The sequence below is a fragment of the Microcaecilia unicolor genome, chromosome 13 (assembly GCF_901765095.1).
Source record: "Microcaecilia unicolor chromosome 13, aMicUni1.1, whole genome shotgun sequence".
NCBI lineage: Eukaryota > Metazoa > Chordata > Amphibia > Gymnophiona > Siphonopidae > Microcaecilia > Microcaecilia unicolor.
Window position 1 is genome coordinate 78,632,786 of NC_044043.1, and position 23,754 is coordinate 78,656,539.

The 23,754-nt window shown below is 43.1% G+C and overlaps 1 protein-coding gene across 1 annotated transcript in view; it reads left to right on the forward strand.

Annotated features, from left to right (window-relative positions):
• Positions 1–23,754, forward strand: part of CCDC27 (coiled-coil domain containing 27) — a 58,085-nt gene that overhangs the window by 11,667 nt on the left and 22,664 nt on the right. The window contains exons 3-6 of the mRNA XM_030185655.1: positions 12,082–12,238; positions 18,476–18,632; positions 21,126–21,245; positions 22,480–22,652. Coding sequence (XP_030041515.1) covers positions 12,113–12,238; positions 18,476–18,632; positions 21,126–21,245; positions 22,480–22,652 — 576 coding nt within the window. The 5' untranslated portion in view covers positions 12,082–12,112. The remainder of the gene's footprint in view (positions 1–12,081; positions 12,239–18,475; positions 18,633–21,125; positions 21,246–22,479; positions 22,653–23,754) is intronic.

Sequence of the window (23,754 nt, forward strand, 5' to 3'; positions counted from 1 at the left end):
TCTTTTATTTAGGGACTTTCTGTTCTGCCATTTTGCAATGCACACTCACTTGCTAATGAATCTGTTACTGTGGAACCAAGTAATATGGCAGTGGTATTCGCTCCCAGTCCTCAAGGGCTGCCAAATGGTTTTCAGGATATCCCTAATAAATATACATATCCCAATATTGTGGCTAATGTACCTTGATTTATCTCTTTTTCAATAATAAACTACACATATGTTTTGTTCAATTATTCAATTTGCATATATTATCATTCAACTTATTCAAACAATAAATACAAAAATACCAATACAAAAAGTGCAAAAATACAAAAATCACAAACATACAAAAAATATCAAACAAATGATGTCCGACATTGTCCTTGTTTTAAGTCAGGTGTAAAATGGTTCCTTCCGTAATTCACACACTGAATAAATATACATGGGAGAGATTTGCATCTAATGCAGCTACTAGGCAGGTACATCTCTTTCATGCATATTCATTTCATTTCATTTCATTTATTTCACTTACTATACTGCCCTTGCTAAATGGCAGACTAAGGTAGTGTACAGACTAAAATGTACAAACAAACAAAAACAGTAAGGAAAAAACTGTTGGATTATTTGTAGTAAATAATTAGCAGATTTTAGTACACACAGCTTCAGCTTTAGAAATGTTAATTTCTTTCTTCATCTCTCTCTCATTCACCCCTGAATAATTCACTGCTGAGTCACTTTAAAGTTGAAGTAACAAAACATCTGTTTACTCACAGTTTGTAGTTAGATTATAATCAGACAGGCTTATATTTACATATTACTATACATTTGTCTTATCAGCTCCTTCCATGTGCTTAGATGGTAATGGATGCTCACACCACCATAGATCCTCTCAGGTTAGGAGAGATCATGAGCTCCATGTGCTCCATGTGCTGCATCTGCTGTGTCTGACCCCCACAGGAAGTTGCATAGCTGTGTGACCTCTCTAAGTAATTCACATCAGAGGTCACAGAGTAATCACAGAGAAATAATAGGTGACAGGCAATGCATGTAAAATACAATTACATTCCAACAAACCCCTTCTCATGCATAACTGTCATGCAATTATTTATTCATACAAAGTCCAAGCTTTATACGCAGATTCACAAAATGTTCTCTGGGTAACGGTTTGGTCATGATGTCAGCTGTCATCTCACTGGTGTGACAATAGTGTAGACTGATGACCCCTTCTTTTGCCAACTCTCGCACGTTGTGGTATTTCGTTGCGATGTGCTTGGTGCGTGACTGAACCTTGTCATTCTGTGACAGTCGGATGCAGCTCTGATTATCTTCCATTATCTGGATTGGTCTCTGTTCAGCTATTCCAAAATCCAGCAAAAGTTTTTCAATCCACATCAGTTCTCTGCACGCTTCCGATACGGCCACATATTCAGCTTCTGTAGAAGACAAACTCACAATACTTTGTTTATGACTGGCCCATGAAATTTGTACATTTCCATACATAAACACATATCCACTTGTGGATTTATAATCAGAATGATCCCCTGCCCAATCTGAATCACAGTAACATATTAGTTTTGGATTACTATTGGCTGAAATCTTTAATTTACAATCAATGGTACCCTTTAAATACCTTACCATCCTTTTAACTGCAGTCCAATCTGATTTGGTAGGTGAGCTGACCCTTCTGCTCAAAATTCCTACTGCATTTGCTATATCAGCCCTGTATGTGGTAGCTAGATATAAAAGCTTACCTATGGCTGATCTATATTGGATGTTATCTGGTAAAGGTTCTCTTACTGTTTCATCCTTCAGAAAATCAGTGATCATGGGAGTGCTTCCAACTTGGGCATCTTGCATACCTAAACTTTCAATAAGCTCATTTATTTTCTGCTTCTGGCTTAGAAGATAAGAACCATCATTTTGTTTCTCAATTTCTATCCCAAGATAGTATGACACATTACCAAGTTCTTTTATCTCAACATTGAGGTTTAAACACTTTACAATGTCCTTGTACTCTTGCTCACTTTCGCTTGCAATGAGCAGATCATCAACAAAAGCTAAAATGTATGCATATTGTCCATTTGTGCACCTAGTGTACAAGCATTTATCTGCTTCACCTTGCTTAAATCCTAAATTTGTCAATATTTCATGCAATTTTTCATTCCAACATTTTGCACTTTGCTTTAATCCATAAAGACCTTTGTTTAATTTACACACTAGCTGTCTTTGTTTTGTATTTATGAAACCTGTTGGTTGTTCCATGTACAAGTCTTCAGTTATTTCTCCATGAAGAAATGCTGTTTTCACATCAATGTGGTTGACTTGCATGCCTTTTGAGACTGCAATGCTCAGAAGTGTTCTTATTGTCGTGTGTTTCACTACAGGTGCAAACACTTCATCAAAATCTTCTCCATATTTTTGAAGATATCCCTTTGCGACTAATCTGGCTTTATACCTTTCCACTTTTCCTTGTGCATTCCTTTTTAACTTGAATACCCATTTGCATCCTATAGCTTTCTTGCCAGGAGGTAATTTTGTAAGAATCCAAGTATTATTTTTATCCAATGCATCAATTTCTTCTTGTGCAGCTTTATGCCATTCAGCAGCTTCTTCTGCTGGCATTTTTTCAATCTCATCCCATGTTAAGGGCTCTTGAGCTTCTGCTGACTTTGTTAGGTAAGACAGTCTTGGGGGTGGAACACCTTTGTTTTCCCTGGATGAGCGTCTGACAACAGGTTGGTCTGACCTTTCCGCATCCTCTAAATCTGAGAGTCCTTCTCCAATTGATTCCCCTTCTCCAACTGTACTGTCTTCTTCAATGATCCTTTCTGTGTCTGTTTCCTCTGCCTGTTCCTCGTTAGATACAGATGAGTTGCTTTCAGACATCTGCCTTGGTATGGCATTTATATACACTGGCATGTCTATTATGGTTCTAGTTTCATATTCTGGATGATAAGGCTCATCTGGGATAATCCAGCCTTTATCAACCCTTTTGTTTTCATCAAAATATGTAACATGTCTTATGCCAACAATGCCAGTTTTCAGATTCAAAATTCTATATCCTTTGTGTCCTGGAGCATAGCCAACTAAAATGCCCCTTTCTGTTGTGGAATCCAGCTTATGCCTTCTTTGCTTTGGTATATGAGCATATGCTGTACTTCCAAATGTTCTTATGTGTGACAGGTTTGGCTTCCTACCATGCCATGTCTCATGTGGTGTGCGCTCAGCGCCTTTAGTTGGCATTCTGTTTTGTAGGTACACTGCTGTGAGAATGGCTTCCCCCCATAGTCTTTTAGGGAGATTGCTATCTGACAGCATACATCTGGTCATTTCCACAAGTGACCTAAATTTTCTCTCTGCAACAGAATTTTGTTCTGGTGTATAAGCTACTGTTGTGATATGCTGAATGCCTTCTTGTTCTAGAAATGTGCGCATGCTTTGTGAAGTGAACTCACCACCATTGTCGGTCTGAAGAACCTTTGGTTTTCTTTCAAATTTATTGCTCACCATGGCTACGTATTTCTTCAGCATGTCTGTGACTTGACTTTTCTCTTTCAGCAAATAGGCCACACAATATCTAGAGAAATCATCCAAGAATATTAGCACAAATCTGTTATTTCCCAATGATGGGATATTAAACGGTCCACATAAGTCACTGTGTATTAAGTCCAGTACTTTATTACTCCTATTTCCTGTGTATGCAGGAAATGAGGGTCTCACACCTTTTTGAGTAACACAGTCTATGCATTTCTCCATTTTACCAGCATCTGCACTTATCTGAATGCCAGTGGCCAGTTGCTTACTGTAAAGATCCTGGATCACCTTAGAATCACGATGTCCCAGGCGGCGGTGCCAGATTTCCAGACTACATTTTCCATCATTCTTCCTTACTTGCGCCAGATGTGAGGCTTCACCTGAAATGTTCAGCTTATAAACATCATTATGCATAAAAGCTTCAGCATACACTTCATCATTTTTAGAGATTGTGCACTTACTGTTTTCAAAATGAATCACAAATCCCTTCTTATCTAATGTAGATACACTAAGCATATTGCAAACTGCTTGGGGAATATACAAGACATCACTTACAGGAATTTCTTTAACTTCATTAGACACTTTGCATTTTAAGAATCCAATACCTTTTGCTTGGATCTTAGCAGTCCCTGCGTTTGCAGTTTTAAGAATACCTTCTTCTGGACACATTTCCTGAAAGAAATTCTTACAATTGGTTAAATGGCATGTGCTCCCCGAATCCAAAATCCAAGTACTTTCATTTGAATTATTATTTACCATAGTCAAAGATTTTTCTGCCATTAGAAAGCCCTTGTGTTCAGGGTTGCCAGGTGGAAAATTTTTTTCCAGCCCACTGGAGCCCAAAAAACAGCCCAAAAACCGCCCAAACACAAACCCCGCCCCTGACACCCCCCCCCCCCGCGTCATCACCCCCGCCCCCGCCGTCATCAACCCCGCCCCCGCCGTCACCGGCCCCGCCTCCCACGTCACCGGCACCGCCTCCCCGTCATCGGCCCCGCCTCTTACGTCATCGACCCCGCCTCCCCGTCATCGGCCCCGCCTCCCACGTCATCGGCCCGCCTCCCACGTCACTAACCCCGCCCAAAACGTCATTAACCCCACCCAAAAACGTCATTAACCCCGCCCCCCCGCGGCCGAAAAAAACCGCCCGAAGCACAAAAACCAGCCCAAAAAACCGCAACCCGCCGCGGGCAAAAATTTCCCGCGGCGGGTCGCGGAAAACCGCCCAATTGGGCGGTAAAACCGCCCACCTGGCAACACTGCTTGTGTTTATCTTTGTCCTTCATACATTTCCTGGTTTGAAAATTCTTTAGTTCCATTGGCTTAGGTGAGCTAGAGGGAGTGTTTTGTGTTTCCTTACACCATTTAGATACATGTCCCTCCTTTCCACATGAGTAGCAAATCAGCTTGCCCTTGGGTGGAGTTTTCCCATAGCTCCGCCTTCCTCTGTTCTTTGCCAAGAAATTTGTTTCATTTCTCTCTGACTTGCTTTGAGAACACATCTCCTCAGAATCATTTATTATGCATTCCTGCCTTAGTTTTGATGTTGCCTGTTCAAAAGATTGCCCTTCAATGGCCTCATTTACAGACCTAAAAACATCAAACTTCTTTGATAGTGAGGTAAAAAGAAATGCTCTTTTCAATGCATCACACATGGGAATTCCAGAAAGTTCTAGCTTTTGAAATGAAGACATAAGATGCATAATGTGATCATTACATTTACTTTTATCCCTTAATTTGGTTTCATTCAACTCTGCTAACCAAATTGGTTGCTGCTTTGCATATGTAGTTGCATACATAGTTCTCAGTTTATATAAAATGTCCTTTGGTGTATCTTTTCCCTCCACTAATATGGCTTGTTTCTCTGAGAGAGCTTCCAAAAGCATGCACTTCACATAATAGTTTGCATTGTCCCATTCAGCCATATTTTCAGCTGTTCTGTCTTGATCTAAGCATACATATAATCCTTTTGCTCGAAGGAGACATATGAATCTTAATTCCCACTGCCGATAATTAAACTCAGTTAATTTAGGCACCTTGAGAGAATAGAACAATGGTGAATTTCTTCCCTCAGCCATTTTCTTAGCCTTCTGTCTGCTGTGTGGGGGGAGAGAGAGACAGACTGAATCTTTCCTTTAAAACTTAAGAGAAAAATGTGGCCTTTTTTTCTGCCTGGTAATATTTCTCTTCTTTTTCAATTCCTGGACCCTGGGCCCATAACCCTTTTGTTGGATTATTTGTAGTAAATAATTAGCAGATTTTAGTACACACAGCTTCAGCTTTAGAAATGTTAATTTCTTTCTTCATCTCTCTCTCATTCACCCCTGAATAATTCACTGCTGAGTCACTTTAAAGTTGAAGTAACAAAACATCTGTTTACTCACAGTTTGTAGTTAGATTATAATCAGACAGGCTTATATTTACATATTACTATACATTTGTCTTATCAGCTCCTTCCATGTGCTTAGATGGTAATGGATGCTCACACCACCATAGATCCTCTCAGGTTAGGAGAGATCATGAGCTCCATGTGCTCCATGTGCTGCATCTGCTGTGTCTGACCCCCACAGGAAGTTGCATAGCTGTGTGACCTCTCTAAGTAATTCACATCAGAGGTCACAGAGTAATCACAGAGAAATAATAGGTGACAGGCAATGCATGTAAAATACAATTACATTCCAACAAAAACTACAATTTGGGATAGGAAAGAAAATCTCATACACTCAGCAAAAGTCCTGAAAAAAGGTGGAAAAGGGGTGGTAGATGGATCACAATACAAGGGACTGCGGGAGTCAGAGAGTAGGGAAGGAGATAGGAAGGGGCAGGGAAAGGAGAGCTGACCCAGACAGATGGACACCATGCCTCTATGCAGGGTTAAAGGCAAGGGTAAAAAGCCAGGTCTTCAAAGCTATTTTAAATTGTTTTCAGTGATAGTTCAGCATGTATAGCTAAGGGCATGGTATTCCAAAGGCAGGGTGTAGTGAAAAAGAGAGCTCTGTGCCTGGTCAATTCGAGAATTGCCTGTTTTGGACCTGGAAGAACCAGGTGATGATCATTCAGGAATCGAAGAACACGAGATAGAGAATAGGAGATCTTTAAAGAAGATAAGCATTCAGGAAGGCCTACCCAAAAAGCCTTATAGGTGAGAAGCAGTGTTTTATAGATAATGCGCTGTTCAACAGGAAGCCAGTGATGATCTTGGAGAAGAGGAGAAATGTGGTCAGTGCAATGGGCGTGGCATAGAAGTCTTACAGCAGTGTTCTAGAGTGTTTGAAGTTTTTTTTAATGGAAGTGGGGACAACCAAGACAAATGATATTACAGTAATCTAACCTGGAAATGAGCAAAGAAAGAATGAATGAATGGAGAGTGTCCGTCTAACTGAGCGTAACTGTCTAAGAATGCAGAAGCCATATTTGCACATGGCGAAGATCTGTGATATGAAAGTGAGTTTGGAATCCAGAGTAATACCCAGGTAGTGAAAGGAATCAGTGGGTTGAATCATAGTCCCAAGAAGGTTAAGAGACAGGTTAGAGGCAGGGAGACCCCATGTGAACCAGCAAGTGACCAGGAGACTGATGTGAGACAGTTTTGAAAAGGAATGATATATGGGGAATAAGGATTTATGGGAAAAATCAATAGGATGTTGTTGGCATAGAAGTGATGAGATACCAGATGACGGAATAAGAGCAGCAAGAGGACCAAGAACAGGTTGAAAAGGAGAGGAGAGAGAATGGAACCCTGAAGGACACCACAGGATAAGGGATGAGAAGAAGAAACGGAAGAGGAGGTATGAACGCTGTATGACTTATCGGTAAGAAATTAGGTGAACCAGGCTAGAATTGTACCAGAAATCCCGAGAACAGCGAGTTGTGAAAGCAGGAAAGTGATTTACCAGATCAATGGCGGCAGAAAGGTCTAAAGAAATGGGAAGTACAATTTTATGTTTTTCTAGGCGGGAGCAGATTTCACTTAAAAGAGCTGTCAAGATTGTTTCTGTGCTAAAATGGGATCTGAAACCAAATTGTTTGGGGTGAAGGACCATGGTTTTTCCACGAAGTCTGACAGTTGGACAAAAACTTTTTCAAGGAGTTTTGATAGGAAACACAGATTAGACACAGGGTGATAATGTGCTGGTAGATCAAGGAAGACTTCTTGAGGAGAGAGTGAACTATTGCTGACTTCCAAATGTGAGGCATCTGACCAGTGGAAAGGCTTGTATTGATAACAGAGAAAATTATAGGCAGAAGACCAGGAGACAGAAAGTAACCTTTAAAGATGTAAGAGATTTGGAGAGAGAAGTCATAGTCTGAAGTCAGAACAAAGACCCAGAGGGGGCTTCCAGTGTAGGGAGGGAAGGACCTGGTGGAGACCCAGATGAGGCAAAAGACTGAGGAGAAAGGGATGTTTACAGATAATGGTTTGTCTGGAGAGGCATCGGTTGGAAGACCATCTAATAAAGCTGCGTTGAAAAATAGCACGAGAGGGTCTCTTTAGACAGTTCTAATATAGAGGGGCCTGAGCAACTAAATGTTAAATTCCAAAAAATAAAGTAGAGTTCTTTAGTAGGATTGGGGGCTTTTTTTTTAATTTGATTGACATAATAAAGTCCTTTAGCTTTCCTAAAGTGATAATTGCCATCTCAATACCAAGATCTATAAGTGTCAAGATCAAGACAGAATTTTATTTTCCTCCAATGATATTCTATGCTATGAATTACTGCTTGAGCAGACGGAGACTGTTATGGTACCATGACTGTGGCTGAAGATAAGATCTACAATAGGGAATTAAATCTAAGACTGTAGATAGGGTAGTGAGCAGAAGGGAGGTTCGAACATCCAGAGGTAGTTCTGAAAAATCCGTGGGGAATTCAAGAAGAGACGGTGACAGAAAACGCAAGTTGACTTTGGTTAGGCATCTAGAGACTCTTGTAGAGGGTTGCGAAGCTGGGATAGTGACCCTGATAGAAATGGTAAAAGAAATCAGAAAGTGGTTGGACCACGGAACCTGGACCATAGGAGAAAATGAGGGAGTGAGGAATAATTCCGAGGGAGAAAGAACCAGATCCAAAATGTGTTCACCCTGATGTGTAAGGGAGGTCACCCAATGTTTGAATCCAAGATTAGACTAGAAAGAAAGAAAAGATCCCCACTCGAGGTTGACCGGGAGTGTCAACATAGAGATTGAAACAGCCAAGTATAAGGACATTAGGAAAATGGATAGAAGCATCAACCAGAGCCTGAAAACAGGACTCCCACAGAGCCTCGGTCAAAGAAGGTGGGCGGTAAAAAAGAAGTAATGTGAATGGAGATAGAATGGAGATTCTAACTGCCAGGAGCTCTGCATAAGGCAGCGATTGTTGAAGCTCCAAAATCTTAAGGCGAATGGAATATAAGATTACCAGGCCCCCACCCTTCTTGGAGGATCTAGCAAAAGAAGAAACATCAAAGCCATTAGGGATATTCTGAAACCCTGGCCTAATGACAGCCCTTAAGCACAGAGTGAAGATCAAGGCAATATGGAGTATTCCTATGTTCTGGTAAATGTTATCAGTCAGAAGTCAGAGATTAGCATCTTCTGTAAAGTTGTGGCTTCTGAGTGACTGTGTCTCCCCACTTTCATTATGACCCTATAAATTAGATATCAATAGAATATTTCCCATCCTAGTCCTAGAGACAAATCAAGTCTGGCTTGGTTTTCTGGACAGCCACACTGAATATGTATGAGAAAATTTGCATATATTGGGGTCACTAATGTGTACAAATTAATCTCATATATATTCACTTTGGCTATTCTGAATGTTAGACTTTCCCTCCAGGGCAGGGTTGGGAAGCGTGAACATAGTATATATTGCATGTAATATATCTAGAATATCAAATAACCCCTATTGTTCACACTGAAGATAACTGATTATATTAGCAATTTGATTGGGGCTAGCTGCTAATTTTCAACAGCACTTAACCGGCTAAGTGCTACTGAAATTCACGGTTAGCACCTAACTCAAAGCCAGCTATGTTGGGGGTGTTCGGGGGGCAGAGTCAGAACTTGGCCACTTGTGCTGATAACCAGCCCTTAAGTGGCTAGGTTGAGCGCATAAATGGGACCGCATACAAGTCAGACCTATTTTCATGCGCTAGCCCATGGCAAGTTCTCAATATCGACTTAAGTGGCTATGTATTAGCCTGCTTAAAAATAACTGGATATTCAAAGCTGAAGCCCACACAGGTCCCAGCTTTGAATATCTCTCCTTCCCTACCTCCCCTTTACCCATGGTGTCCAGCATCTCTCCTTCCTTCCCTCCCAAGGTTTTCGGTGGCTTCCCTTCCCTTTCTTATCCCCTCCAAGGCACTAACGTGGCAGGCAGTGGGTCTACAGAAAACTCATTGTGGTTGGCACAGGGCCTTAAACTTCTGTGTATGCTCAAAGCCTGCCTGCTTTTGCCCCCTCTGAAGCAGGAAGTTCAGAAAGGGTGTGACCTGGTGGGTCTTGAGCATGAGCAGATGCTCAAGACCCTGTGCTGGCCACCATAAGTCTTCGGTAGAAATGCTGTGTCAGTTCTGCCCCCTTCCCCCCAAATTGTGCTATCCTAAGTGGACACCTAGTCCACTTAATGGTCAGGCTGGCTCTGCTGCTGCCTCATCTAAGTTCAGAAACGAGGTTCAAAGGAAGAAGTGGCTGCAGTTTTGCCTATGATCTGCTCCCAAGGAAGAAAGAAGAGAGAAAGTAGAGAAGGCTGGATTCCTCAGCTTAGGAGGAGAAAACTAGTAAGAGAAGGAGCTTTTCAATACCCTAGGATAGAGGGAAAAGAAACAAAGTGAACTGTACTCAGTGGCGTTCCTAGGGGGCGGACACCCGGGGCGGCGCCCCGCCCCCCGGGTGCAGTACCACCCCCCCCCCCCGACAAAGCACCCCCCTGGCAAAAGAAACCCCCCCCCGGGTGCACGCCGCTGTGGGGGGTGCCGCACTGCGCGCCTGCTCAGCGTTGGCTGAGTTGGCGCGTTCGCTGCAGCCTGCAGCTCCCTCTGACCCGGAACAGGAAGTAACCTGTTCCGGGGCAGAGAGGGAGCTGCAGGCTGCAGCGAACGCGCGAACTCAGCCAACGCTGAGCAGGCACGCGCCGTGGCACCCCCCCAGCGGTGTGCACCCAGGGTGGACCGCCCCCACCACCCCCCCCCCCCCTTGGTACGCCACTGACTGTACTTTTTGCTGTTTTAATATTCTGCATACTAATCCTATATAATAAAAAGCACCTCCAACATTCTGACGCTGACTCCGTGGTACCGTGGCAGTGTAGGGTTCGTAAGTCTGTAGTTCAGCGTTTCATTGGCTCTCACTGTCAACGAAGAACCAATCAGACAGAACGGAACTTGGAGGAGGGAAGTGGAATGGATTGAATCTCTAACAAACAATCATATACAGGGAGGTACGAACATCAGTGGAGGCAAGTGCACAGAACGGAAGGGAAGACAAACATTTAATCACTTTGTCACTCACACACATCACACACACACACACACACAGACATCACACACACACACACACTCAATCACTCTGTGTATCTCTCTCTTACACTGTCTGTAAAACACACTGTCACTCTCAGTCTCTCACATGGGCAACTCTATGTTGCATTCTCACGAGTAAGGAGCTCTTCTGATGTGATTGTTAAACTGATTGAAGGGTCTGAACAAGGAAAACTTTTACCACATTGTAACACAGTTTACACAAAAAATATTGTATATAAAGAAATCTTACACATGTAAACAACAATTATATTCAGAATACCACCGTGGAAACATTAATGGCAGGAACTCATTACATTGCTAGCGCCCGTTTCATTGCGTTAAGAAACGGGCCTTTTTTACTAGTTGTTTTATATTGGTTTTGACTGCTAAGTGGACTATCAGTAAATATAATGGTTCATTAAAAAAAAAAAAAGCCTTGGACTGGACTTTTTCGAATTATGCGCTAGAGTGAGTGATCCCAGGGGCCCAGGGCCTCCCAGTCATAGCTGGTCCCATCCCAGAACCCTGTAATCCTAAGGATGGAAGCGCTAAACTTCGAGGGTGCTGACTCCCTTGAAGTATGTCCCTAGTCTCCCTACACAGTAAAGAGAGCCTGGGAGGAACCCCACACCAAGGGCTACATAACTCCCATTTTTACCTCCTCTCATTCCTTCCTATGTCTGTCACTCTTTCACCTACAACCCCTTTGCACCCTTCATCAGAACTTGAACAATAATCTGACAATAGGAAATTGAGCCAGATTAATAAATTCTCATGTTATAGCAAAGCTGTCAACTTACCAGGTTCCAGTAGTCCTTCCTGTCCCATAATGCATCATAATAGAGTTGTCAGAAATCCAGCACTGGAATTGGACAAGCTGGCAGATCCATTATAAGCTTAATTTTACCCTCTCTTCTCATGGAATACAGGCTGCTGTCTTTTGTTTGGTCTGTCTAATGCTTATTGTTGATATGTATATAGATTGCTGATTAGACAGAGGACTAAGAGGGAAATTTCAGAATGAAGTGAAAGCATTTACTCTGCACTATCCTTTTTCTCTTTTGAAAGCCAGCAGCTGCAGACAGCTCTGTACTCAGAGATGAAGGAAGAGGCTGCAAAGATGAAAGGTTTCCCTGCACTCCAGCAGACGGGCAGAAGGATATCCCAGAGCTCAATTCCGAGAATCCCCAAGCAGGATGACAGGAGACCTTCAGAACGAGAAAAGGTGCCTTCATATGAAAACCAAACTATGTTGTATGTACCATCTCTGGGAAGACCTATTGGGTGGGGGTGGGGGTGGGGGGGAGGGGTCCAGGGGAAATTTAGTTGCAGAAATTTATTCTCGGTAATCTTGATTCAATTCTTCAGGTATTAACACACTGCTGCCCTGTGCAGTAAAAATGAATAGCAACATTAAATCATGATTTTACCTGGGCCATGATGGGATTTGGTTGGGCCACGGCCCTCCCAATTTGGAGTCAGGCCCACCTAGCCAATGGCAGTGACCCTGCCCAATAACAGAACAGGAAGCAATATCAATATTCACACTGCCAAGTGCCCGCCCACGCCAAAAAAAATCAGTCCTGGCTATACCACTGCTCTGGCCACTCACTGGGGACCTGAGTTTCAGTCCTAGCTCTGATCTTCTGCTCTCTAGGTCAGCTGGTCTTTGGAATCAGAAGATCCCTAGTGGAAAAGATGATGCAACTAAAACACTGGGGTAACTTACATAAAGCACCAGCCGCAACCTAAAACACAGTTTTACAACTGCACTGGACTTCCAGGAAGGCTCGGTGTGGCATGTATGGAGGGACTATGATTGAAACCCAAATTTCAGAGGGAGGCTAAGTTTTGTACAACAGTCTCACTCACTATGGAGACTGTCGAGAGCATTTTGAAAGTTGGTATAAAGATACAGAAACGGGCCTCGGTGCTGGCTCAAGTATCAATCTTGTAAGAATCAAAGCTTAAGATGATAATGGTGTACGCCATCACTGTAATGGATTTTGGACATCCTTGGGACACATTTTTCTTGGGGAGTTAATAATGTGAAATATGTGCTAACGTTTACACACCAATTACACACATAAATGGCATTGTGTCCCTATCTCCACACACAGTGGTGTGCTGGAGCTGGCTCGCACCGGCTCGCAAGAGCCAGTATTACATTTTTTAGCATCTTGCGAGCTGGTTGCTCTTCGGGGTGAGCCGGCTCTCCTCCCTCCCTCCCTCCCTCCCTCCCCCGAGCTACAGGGTCCCAGGCTCCGAGTCCAATGCACATACCTGAAGAAGGCAACACCCTGGTGTTCCAGTGGATTCTTAGGGGCAGGATGGAAAGATCGCCCCCCCCACCCCCCGCTGCTGCATTGCTCTTTAAAAATGGCCGCCGAGACTTCTGCTGAAGTCTTGGAGGCCGCTATTGTAAGTCTTGGCGGGCATTTTGAAGAGCGATACCTCGGGGGTGGGAGGAAGGAGAGCCGGCTCGCCCTGAAGAACAAGAGCAAGACTTGTTTTCGTTTATGGTTGCAGAAGTACAGTGGATATTTGGCCAGGCTCAGACTGTTACAGTCTACACAGGTACATGTTGAATTACATAGATAATGGAACTTAACTGTTTGATGAAAAGGTTTTTCAAAATATCTGGTGAATGATTGTACCTTCAGCCCAGTTACTACTTTTTTGGAGAGAGGGGGAATGCTTAAGGACATTTATCTGATCCCAGCATTAATTTTTCTGCGTGATATCATCTAACCATATTCAAAGTCGTTAACTCGCGAAAGGATTGTGAAAAATTACAGAAGGACCTTACGAGACTGGGAGACTGGGAGGCTAGATGGCAGATGACGTTTAATGTGAGCAAGTACAAGGTGATGCATGTGGGAAAAAAGAACCCGAATTATAGCTACATCATGCAAGGTTCCACGTTAGGAGTTACAGACCAAGAAAGGGATCTGGGTGTCGTCGTCGATAATACACTGAAATTTTCTGCTCAGTGTGCTGCTGCAGCTCGGAAAGCGAATAGAATGTTGGATATTATTGGGAAAGGTATGGAAAACAGGTGTGAGGATGTTATAATGCCATTATATCGCTCCATGGTGCGACCGCACCTTGAGTATTGTGTTCAATTCTGGTCGCCGCATCTCAAGAAAGATATAGTAGAACTGAAAAAGGTGCAGCGAAGGGCGACTAAAATGATAGCGGGGATGGGACGACTTCCCTATGAAGAAAGACTAAGGAGGCTAGGGCTTTTCAGCGTGGAGAAGAGACGGCTGAGGGGAGACATGATAGAGGTATATAAAATAATGAGTGGAGTGGAACAGGTGGATGTGAAGCGTCTGTTCACGCCTTCCAAAAATACTAGGACTAGGGGGCATGCGATGAAACTACAGTGTAATAAATTTAAAACAAATTGGAGAAAATGTTTCTTCACCCAACGCATAATTAAACTCTGGAATTCATTGCCGGAGAACGTGGTGAAGGCGGTTAGCTTGGCAGAGTTTAAAAAGGGGTTAGACGGTTTCCTAAAGGACAAGTCCATAAACCGCTACTAAATGGACTTGGGAAAAATCCACAATTCCAGAAATAACATGTATAGAATGTTTGTACGTTTGGGAAGCTTGCCAGGTGCCCTTGGCCTGGATTGGCCGCTGTCGTGGACAGGATGCTGGGCTCGATGGACCCTTGGTCTTTTCCCAGTGTGGCATTTCTTATGTACTTATGTAAGTCATGCAAGGTTCCACATTAGGAATCATGGACCAAGAAAGGGATCTAGTTGTCGTCGTTGATGATATGTTGAAACCTTCTGCTGAGTGTGCTGCTGTGGCTAAGAAAGCAAATAGAATATTAGGTATTATTAGGCAAGGTATGGAAAGCAAAAATGAGGATGTTATAATGCCTTTGTATTGCTCCATGGTGCGACCGCACCTCGAATATTGTGTTCAATTCTGGTCGCCGCATCTCAAAAAAGATATAGTGGAATTAGAAAAGGTGCAGAGAAAGGTGACAAAAATGATAAAGGGGATGGGACGACTTCCCTATGAGGAAAGGCTAAAGCGCTAGGGCTCTTCAGCTTGGAGAAAAGGCAGCTGAGGAGAGATATGATAGAGGTCTATAAAATAATGAATGGAGTTGAACGGGTAGATGTGAAGCGTCTGTTCATGCTTTCCAAAAATACTAGGACTAGGGGGCATGCGATGAAGCTACAATGTAGTAAATTTAAAACAAATCGGAGAAACTTTTTCTTCACCCAACGTGTAATTAAACTTTGGAATTCGTTGCCAAAGAATGTGGTAAAGGTGGTTAGCTTAGCGGAGTTTAAAAAGGTTTGGATGGCTTCCTAAAGGAAAAGTCCATAGACCATTATTAAATGGACTGGGGAAAATCCACTATTTCTGGGATAAGCAGTATAAAATGTTTTGTACATTTTGGGGATTTTGCCAGGTATTTGTGACCTGGATTGGCCACTGTTGGAAACAGGATGCTGGGCTCGATGGACCTTTGGTCTTTCCCAGTATGGCAATACTTATGTACTTATGTACTAAGTCTTGGTTTATGTATGACATGATTTTTTATTTTTGAGTTTTGATATTTAGACATGGAATTGATTTTTTTTATTACTTACTTTGCCCTTTTTCTGGTGTTATAATATACGTAAAATCTTTCTATCAAATTGCAAAAGCAATACATGAGAGTGAATGAACCAAATTAGAAAACCGTCAAAATATCTTCACATGTTATGAGAATCAGGTGCTCAATGGAAGTTTCTATTTATTTATTTACGGCATTTTATCCCACATTAAACATGAATTAGATTGGAACCTGGGAGAATTTAATTTTTTTTCTGGAGAGTAATGCATTGCCCCCCCAGGCTCTCTCCCCAGCTATAGTACTACTACTACTACTTAACATTTCTAGAGCGCTACTAGGGTTACGCAGCGCTGTACAATTTAACAAAGAGAGACAGTCCCTGCTCAAAGAGCTTACAATCTAATAGACAAGTGAACGGTCGGTCCGATAGGGGCAATCAAATTGGGGCAGTCTGGATTCACTGAACGGTAAGGGTTAGGTGCCGAACGCAGCATTGAAGAGGTGGGCTTTAAGCAAAGACTTGAAGATGGGCAGGGAGGGGGTTTGGCGTAAGGGCTCAGGAAGGTTGTTCCAAGCATAGGGTGAGGCGAGGCAGAATGAGCGGAGCCTGGAGTTGGCGGTGGTGGAGAAGGGTACTGAGAGGAGGGATTTGTCCTGTGAACGGAGGTTTCGGGCGGGAACGTACTACTACTACTTAACATTTCTAGAGCGCTACTAGGGTTACGCAGCGCTGTACAATTTAACAAAGAGAGACAGTCCCTGCTCAAAGAGCTTACAATCTAATAGACAAGTGAACGGTCGGTCCGATAGGGGCAATCAAATTGGGGCAGTCTGGATTCACTGAACGGTAAGGGTTAGGTGCCGAACGCAGCATTGAAGAGGTGGGCTTTAAGCAAAGACTTGAAGATGGGCAGGGAGGGGGCTTGGCGTAAGGGCTCAGGAAGGTTGTTCCAAGCATAGGGTGAGGCGAGGCAGAATGAGCGGAGCCTGGAGTTGGCGGTGGTGGAGAAGGGTACTGAGAGGAGGGATTTGTCCTGTGAACGGAGGTTTCGGGCGGGAACGTACTACTACTACTTAACATTTCTAGAGCGCTACTAGGGTTACGCAGCGCTGTACAATTTAACAAAGAGAGACAGTCCCTGCTCAAAGAGCTTACAATCTAATAGACAAGTGAACGGTCGGTCCGATAGGGGCAATCAAATTGGGGCAGTCTGGATTCACTGAACGGTAAGGGTTAGGTGCCGAACGCAGCATTGAAGAGGTGGGCTTTAAGCAAAGACTTGAAGATGGGCAGGGAGGGGGCTTGGCGTAAGGGCTCAGGAAGGTTGTTCCAAGCATAGGGTGAGGCGAGGCAGAATGAGCGGAGCCTGGAGTTGGCGGTGGTGGAGAAGGGTACTGAGAGGAGGGATTTATCCTGTGAACGGAGGTTACGGGCGGGAAAGTAAGGGGAGATGAGGGTAGAAAGATATAGCCAGCTCTGCAATTTGGGGGGGGGGGGGGCAGAAATGGACCGGGGTGGGGGGGGCACAGAGGTGGACTGGGGAGAGAACCTGTTGTAAAAAAAATTACCAGCACACCACTGGACACACACATGCTAGCTCTATGGCTGGCATTAATGTTCATGCCTAATCACACACGTGTAAATTTAAGCTAGAATTCTGTGAAGGAAAGTAGACATCACGTAGGCATCCTCTGGGCACCTAAATGTAGATGCACAGTTATGGAATTAACCCCATGGAAGGCACTGGTAGGAAGCAGGGATGTGCATTTTCATTATGGTCAGTTTCATTCTGTTTTAGCAGGCGCTATTTCATTTAACACACGCTAATTTGGGGCACTGTAACAGAAATACTTCATGCTGTAGTGTTAGTGCACACTGAAAGAAAACAAAATTGACTGAAGAGAAACCAAAATTTTTTTTTAACACAAAACAAGAAATGAAGCAAACCTCTGAAAATTTATACCGGGTTGTTTTCCCCTCTTCAGCTCGGAGAAAAGACAGCTGAGGGGAGGTACGATAGAGGTCTATAAAATACTGAGTGGAGTGGAACGGGTAGACATGAATCACTTGTTTACTCTTTCCAAAAATACTAGGACTAGGGAGCACGGAATGAGACTACAAAGTAGAAAATTTAAAATGGAATCGGAGAAAATATTTCTTCACTCAACATGTAATTAAACTCTGGAGTTCATTGCCAGAGAATGTGGTAAAAGCAGTTAGCTTAGCGGAGTTTAAAAATGGTTTGGATAGCTTCCTAAAAGAAAAGTCCATAAGCCATTATTAAAATTGACTTGGGAAAACCCACTGCTTATTTCTGGGATAAGCAACATAAAAAGTATTGTACTGTTTTGGGATCTTGCCAGGTACTTGTGACCTGTTTTGGCCAAGGTTGGAAACAGGATACTGGGCTTGATGGACCTTCGGTCTGTCCCAGTATGGCAACACTTATGTACTTTCATTGCTAAGGGGCAATTCTATAACTTGGTGTCAAGATGTAGGTGCCACAGTGGGACACACTCAGTCATGCCTAAGCTGTCATAGAATACTAACGCAAAGCTGTGTTGGTGTGCCAGAATGGAGGGTGCCCAGTTGTGGCAGTTCAGTGTCTGGTATAACTTATCACTGCTATACTGTAGGGTCCTTGTCAGATATCCGTTACTGAAAAATAATCTTTTTGATCAATAAAAATGAAATGTAGATACGTTTTCTTTTGGTAAAGAGATTTTTTTTTGTTCTTTAAGGGTATAATGATCTCTCAAAAGAAGAACACTATAATCCCAAGTAATTTGATGCTGCTCCACTAACTTAGCTCCTGTCTGTTTGAAATGAGCACTTGTTCTAATGTGGCATTTGCTTTTTTTTCATCTTTTCCAGGGTTTCTTCGCAAATGCTTCCAGTGCTGTCAGACTAGAATTGCAAGCTGTCAACTACCCATTCCATAGGTTACGGAGATCCATTGCTGAACATTCCCTCACATCTCTAGATCCCCGCATAAGCAAAAGGTTTCCTCTCTTCCCCATTCCGGATCGTGGTAAGGCTCAAGCACCGTACGCGTGATATTCACGGTTTTAAAGTACATAAAACTGCTGCAGCCACTTGAGGTTATTTATACTGCGCTACATGACAACGTAGGAATCATGGAGCAGACAATGCCTACTCCAGGGAATTTACAGTCTGGTCGAGAAAGACAAGACCAAGTGTGTCTGGGTTAAAATCAGAAAGTTAAAAAAAAAAAAAAAACAACAACCCTTTTTCTTTCTTATCGAAGGAGAAAAGGCAGTGGCGTTCCTAGGGGGGCTGACACCCGGGGCGGATCGCCGATGCGCCCACCCCCCCAGGTGCAGCGGCCCCCCGGAACAGCATGACACCCCCCCCCCGGTGAAAGAACCCCCGATCCCCCGGTGAAAGAATCCCCCCGGGTGCACGCCGCTGGGGGGGGGGGGTGCTGCGCGCCTGCCGGCTCTTCGTTTTCATGTTCCCTCTGCCCCGGAACAAGAAGTAGCCTGTTCCGGGGCAAAGGGAGCATGAAAATGAAGAGCCGACAGGCGCGCGGCACCCCCCCTCAGCGGCGTGCACCCGGGGCGGACCGCCCCCACCGCCCCCCCCCCCCTTGGTACGCCACTGAGAAAAGGACCTCAGAAATACTCCTATTGTATTAACAGGTGATATAGGACTATCTGTACAACTTGATAGCAATTAAATCATTGTGAGATATTCAGATGCAAGACACATAAGCAGCAGATTGGTACAAATTAAGACGTGGAGGGGCATTTTCGATATGATGAGTAAGCCGGACTTCCGACGTTTTGCACTAAACATCCCAAATCCAAATAGGAAATATATCCATTTTTGAAAAAAAAGTATATCTTTTTTTTTTAATATGATTCTAAATCAGGGTTTTTTTTTTTTGCCTTCTGCATTTATCTTTCTAGGCCTTTTTGAAAAAAACAATGCACAAAATCAAGCCATTGGGATGTAGGAGGGACCAGCATTTTTAGCAGACTGGTCCCCCAAACATCCCAGGAGAGCAATGGGGCCTCCTAGGGGGCACTGCTGTGGACATCATATAAATCCTCCCAGGTACACCTCTCACCGTTGCTCCCTTATCTTGTCTCCTGAGCCCTCCAAAACCCACTACCCCCATCTGTACACCACTACAATAACCCGTATTGGTGAAAGGGGCACCTATATGTGGATGCAGTGGGTTTTCTGGTGAGTTTTGAATGGCTGACAGTTTACACCACAAGTGTAACAGGTGGGAGGAGGTATGGGTCTGGGCCCACCTGTTTACAGAGCACTGCACCCATTACTACACTACTCCAGGGACCTGAATGCTGCTGTAATGGATTTGGCTATAACATCTAAGGCTGCCATAGAGGCTGGTATTATTTTTATTCACATTTTTTGGGGGGTCACTGACCACTGGGGGAGTGAGGGGGTCATCCCTGAATCTCTCCAGTAGTCATTTAGGACACCTTTTTGTATCTGTTTGAAAAACAGATCTAGTCCAAAATATTGAAGTTTTCACCCTAGACATTTTGATTCTGTTCCATTATAGCTGTAAAACGTCCAAGTGTTAGGAACGCCCTAATCTTGCCCTCGACATGCCCCCTTGTGATTTGGAAACACTGCAGACAAAATGCATAGATAGATGTCTGCAAAACAGGTTTCGAAAATACCGATTTGGACATTTTGAGAAGAAATCTGTCCAAATGGCGCTTTATGACACTTTTGGGATGTTTTTCTCTTTCGAAAATGAGCCCCATTGGCTTTGAACTTGAACAATAAAACAATCCCTCCGTACTTAAAAACAGAAAATTGCTCCACTTAGACAGTTAACAGTAAGATAATACACAATACAATCCCAGTGGAATTAAAACAGGAAGTCAGAACAGTATTAACTCAGAGCAAAGAAATACAAAAACAATGAAAGCTATCCACCAATCCAGAGCTAGATAACCTTCAGCTTAATCTTACTCTGATCATGGGGCGGTAGCAAACGCAGGCGCTAGTATGGCGCTAACAGTAGCACCTGCGTTTGCTTCTGATCAAGAGCTGCATTGTTCCTTGAACTATAGAAATGAGGTGTTCAAAGAGACCACTTCGTACAGGAAGGACCATGCATGCTCAGAACTATTTCTAAGCTCTGGAAAAGCTGTTCTGTCCCGGTGCCTGTTTAATCCTATGGTGTTGCCTACGAAGGACACTTGTAAACAGGTAAACAACGTCACTTTTTTTATGTATAAAGCACAGTTTTACCTACAGAAATGTTTTTGACAATTACCCTCGATGTTTGCATATTTATAAATGGAGCTTCACTAGGGAAACAAATTGCCAGCCCTACAGTATGGCTTCCCAGCTAACCTGAGAAAGCTCTCTAGATGATTACCCACCTTGCCTTCTTTCAGGTGAACCTTTTATTATTAGAAACAGGTTTATGAAACATTGAGGCATGTTTTCTTCTCTGCAAATCTGGCAGTCTTTCAAATGTAACTTGTATTTATTTTTTAAAAAATGTCTCTAGGTTCATTCTCTACTGAGTCACAGTCAAGTATTGGGTCCATCCACGACTTTCAGAATAGACGAGATGGGTGGAGCTCTTGGACCTTACTCGCGTCCCAAAAAGCAGAATCTACCCAAAAAGGTAAGAAAGGCTGACTCTTATGCTAGCATAGTATAACTCCACCCTAGTCCTTGTTAAATGTCTCTCATCCTATCAGTAAATTCCCATTAAAAAACATTCACCACACAATCAATTAAAAATAAAGCTAACAGAAAGAGAGATATTTAACAAGGACCTACAAATATATGGATGCATGGGTACATGGACACATATCATCACCAGTTATAAAAATTGTGCAAGCAAGACAGATGATGGTGATGTTGCCTAGACTTCAGCTTTCTTGTCTGCAACAAATTGAGCCACTTTTGATGTCTGTCTGTCTGCCTGCCTATCTATCTATCTATCTATCTATCTATCTATCTATCTATCTATCTATCTATCTATCTATATCCATTTGGATGTCCTCATGCTATTTTTGAGTGTCATTGAAGGACATTGTCGCTATAGTGTTGTGGTCTTTATAAGATGGGCAACTTTTGCTACTTGGAACCTCTTATAAAATCACTCCTATACTGTGGAATAGTTCTTGCAGAATCTGGTTTCAGGTACATGTATATTTCCCAGGGAAGAAGCGTGTGCATTCTCTGCTCACCAGTGCTGTGTACCTGGCTGAGTGTGTTGCACAAGAAACTGAAAATGGCAGGATAGAATATGTCAGTGTCTAAGGAAAGGATTCTACCTCTTCCCATGATTTGCGTGTTGACTGAGTGCGATAGCATGGCCTTTTCTTTTGTCTGTGGGAGCTTGAATGTACTTGGGTTCCAGGTGGGAGGGAAGGTAGCTTCTACCATTATAGGGTGCTTCCTGCTACCCAAAGTGCAGCACAGAGGATGCCAGTCGAGGATATGTTTCATCCAGTCCTTGGCCGGCTAAGGAGGCTCAAGTCACTTGACAATGTTAGTAAGGGTGGGAGTAGAGGAGGGTTAAACATTTTGAAAATTGGATGTAAACAAAATGATAGTTTCAGAATGTTTGCTGTTAAATTGTCCTACCACTGTGCTGAATGGGGCAATGTCGTTAGAAAGAGATCGGGAGATTTTAGCATCTAGGTCTCATCGTTGTTCAACCTGTGATACTGAGGGTACAAATATTTCCGAATAACTAGATCCTCAAAAAACAAAACACTGTTTCAGTCACATGAAGATCCAGTTTACATGGTCTTTTTGGTTTGATTATGTTCCTTTCTATGTCTTAAATATAGTCAATATATGAATATGTCAAACCTTGGATACTACCTCTATTCTTCTTTTGGTAGGCAAGGTCCCCATCATTCAGCACTTCTATGATCACCCCAAGTTGTCTACTTCAATAGATGGAAGTCTGGTCATCTCTCCATCCCTACAGCCTGTAACAAAAGTAGATCCCCAGAAAATACAGGTTACCACAGGGCAGAAAGCGCCATGGTACATCACGGTCCTTCAGGAGAAGGTGAGACATAGAAGTCTGAGTGACCTCCTTGGGTGACTCTGAAGTGATTCAACTTGAGTGCCTTTTTGTTTACTGTAATAATATATAACCATGTTTTAGGGAAAGCATCCAAGTATATTCAAAATACATCTTAAAAGTGGTACATTCTCATATGGTTGTATGCACATATGTTATAGAATAATAGCACTTATGAACATCAGATGCCAATAATTGGCAGTTATACATGTATGTACTGGGCACTACTCTAACATATGCACCAAAGTCGCTTAGCACGTAACTGCAAGCATAGCCAAATTTTCTAAATTATTAGGGGTGGTAAACCCAATGGAAATAACCTGTCCCTGGACACAAATAGTTTGATCAATTTTGGGGGTGCTTGGGCACCCACAGAACTGATTCCTATGACTGTGAGGGGGGGGGGTGTACATGTGGGCAGAGCATGGGTGGGCAATGTGCATGTTGCCAAGTGATGCCACAACTTATAGAATAGTATCAGTAATGTGCATTGCATGGCACACTTAGGCTTGCCAACTTGCAGCACCATGGACTTGTCCTAAGTGGGTATGGTTGTATGGTTTATTGAACTTGATATACCACCTTTCATATAATATATCAAAGCAGTATATCAATATATATTAAACCTACTTAAGCTCTGTAACTCATTGCCAGAGGATGTGGTATCAGCGGCTAGTGTATCTGGGTTTAAAAAAGGTTTGGACAAGTTCCTGGAAGAAAGGTCCATAGTCTGCTATTGAGTTAGACATGGGGGAAGCCACTGCTTGCCCTGGGATCAGTAGCATGAATCTTGCTACTATTTGGGATTCTGTCAAGTACTTGTGATCTGGATTGGTCACTGCTGGAAGCAGGATACTGGACTAGATGGACCATTGGTCTGACCCAGAATAACTATTTTTACGTTTTTATCATGATAGCGGGGATGGGACGACTTGCCTATGAAGAAAGACTAAGGAGGCTAGGGCTTTTCAGCTTGGAGAAGAGATGGCTGAGGGGAGACATGATAGAGGTATATAAAATAATGAGTGGAGTGGAACAGGTGGATGTGAAGCGTCTGTTCACGCTTTCCAAAAATATTAGGACTAGG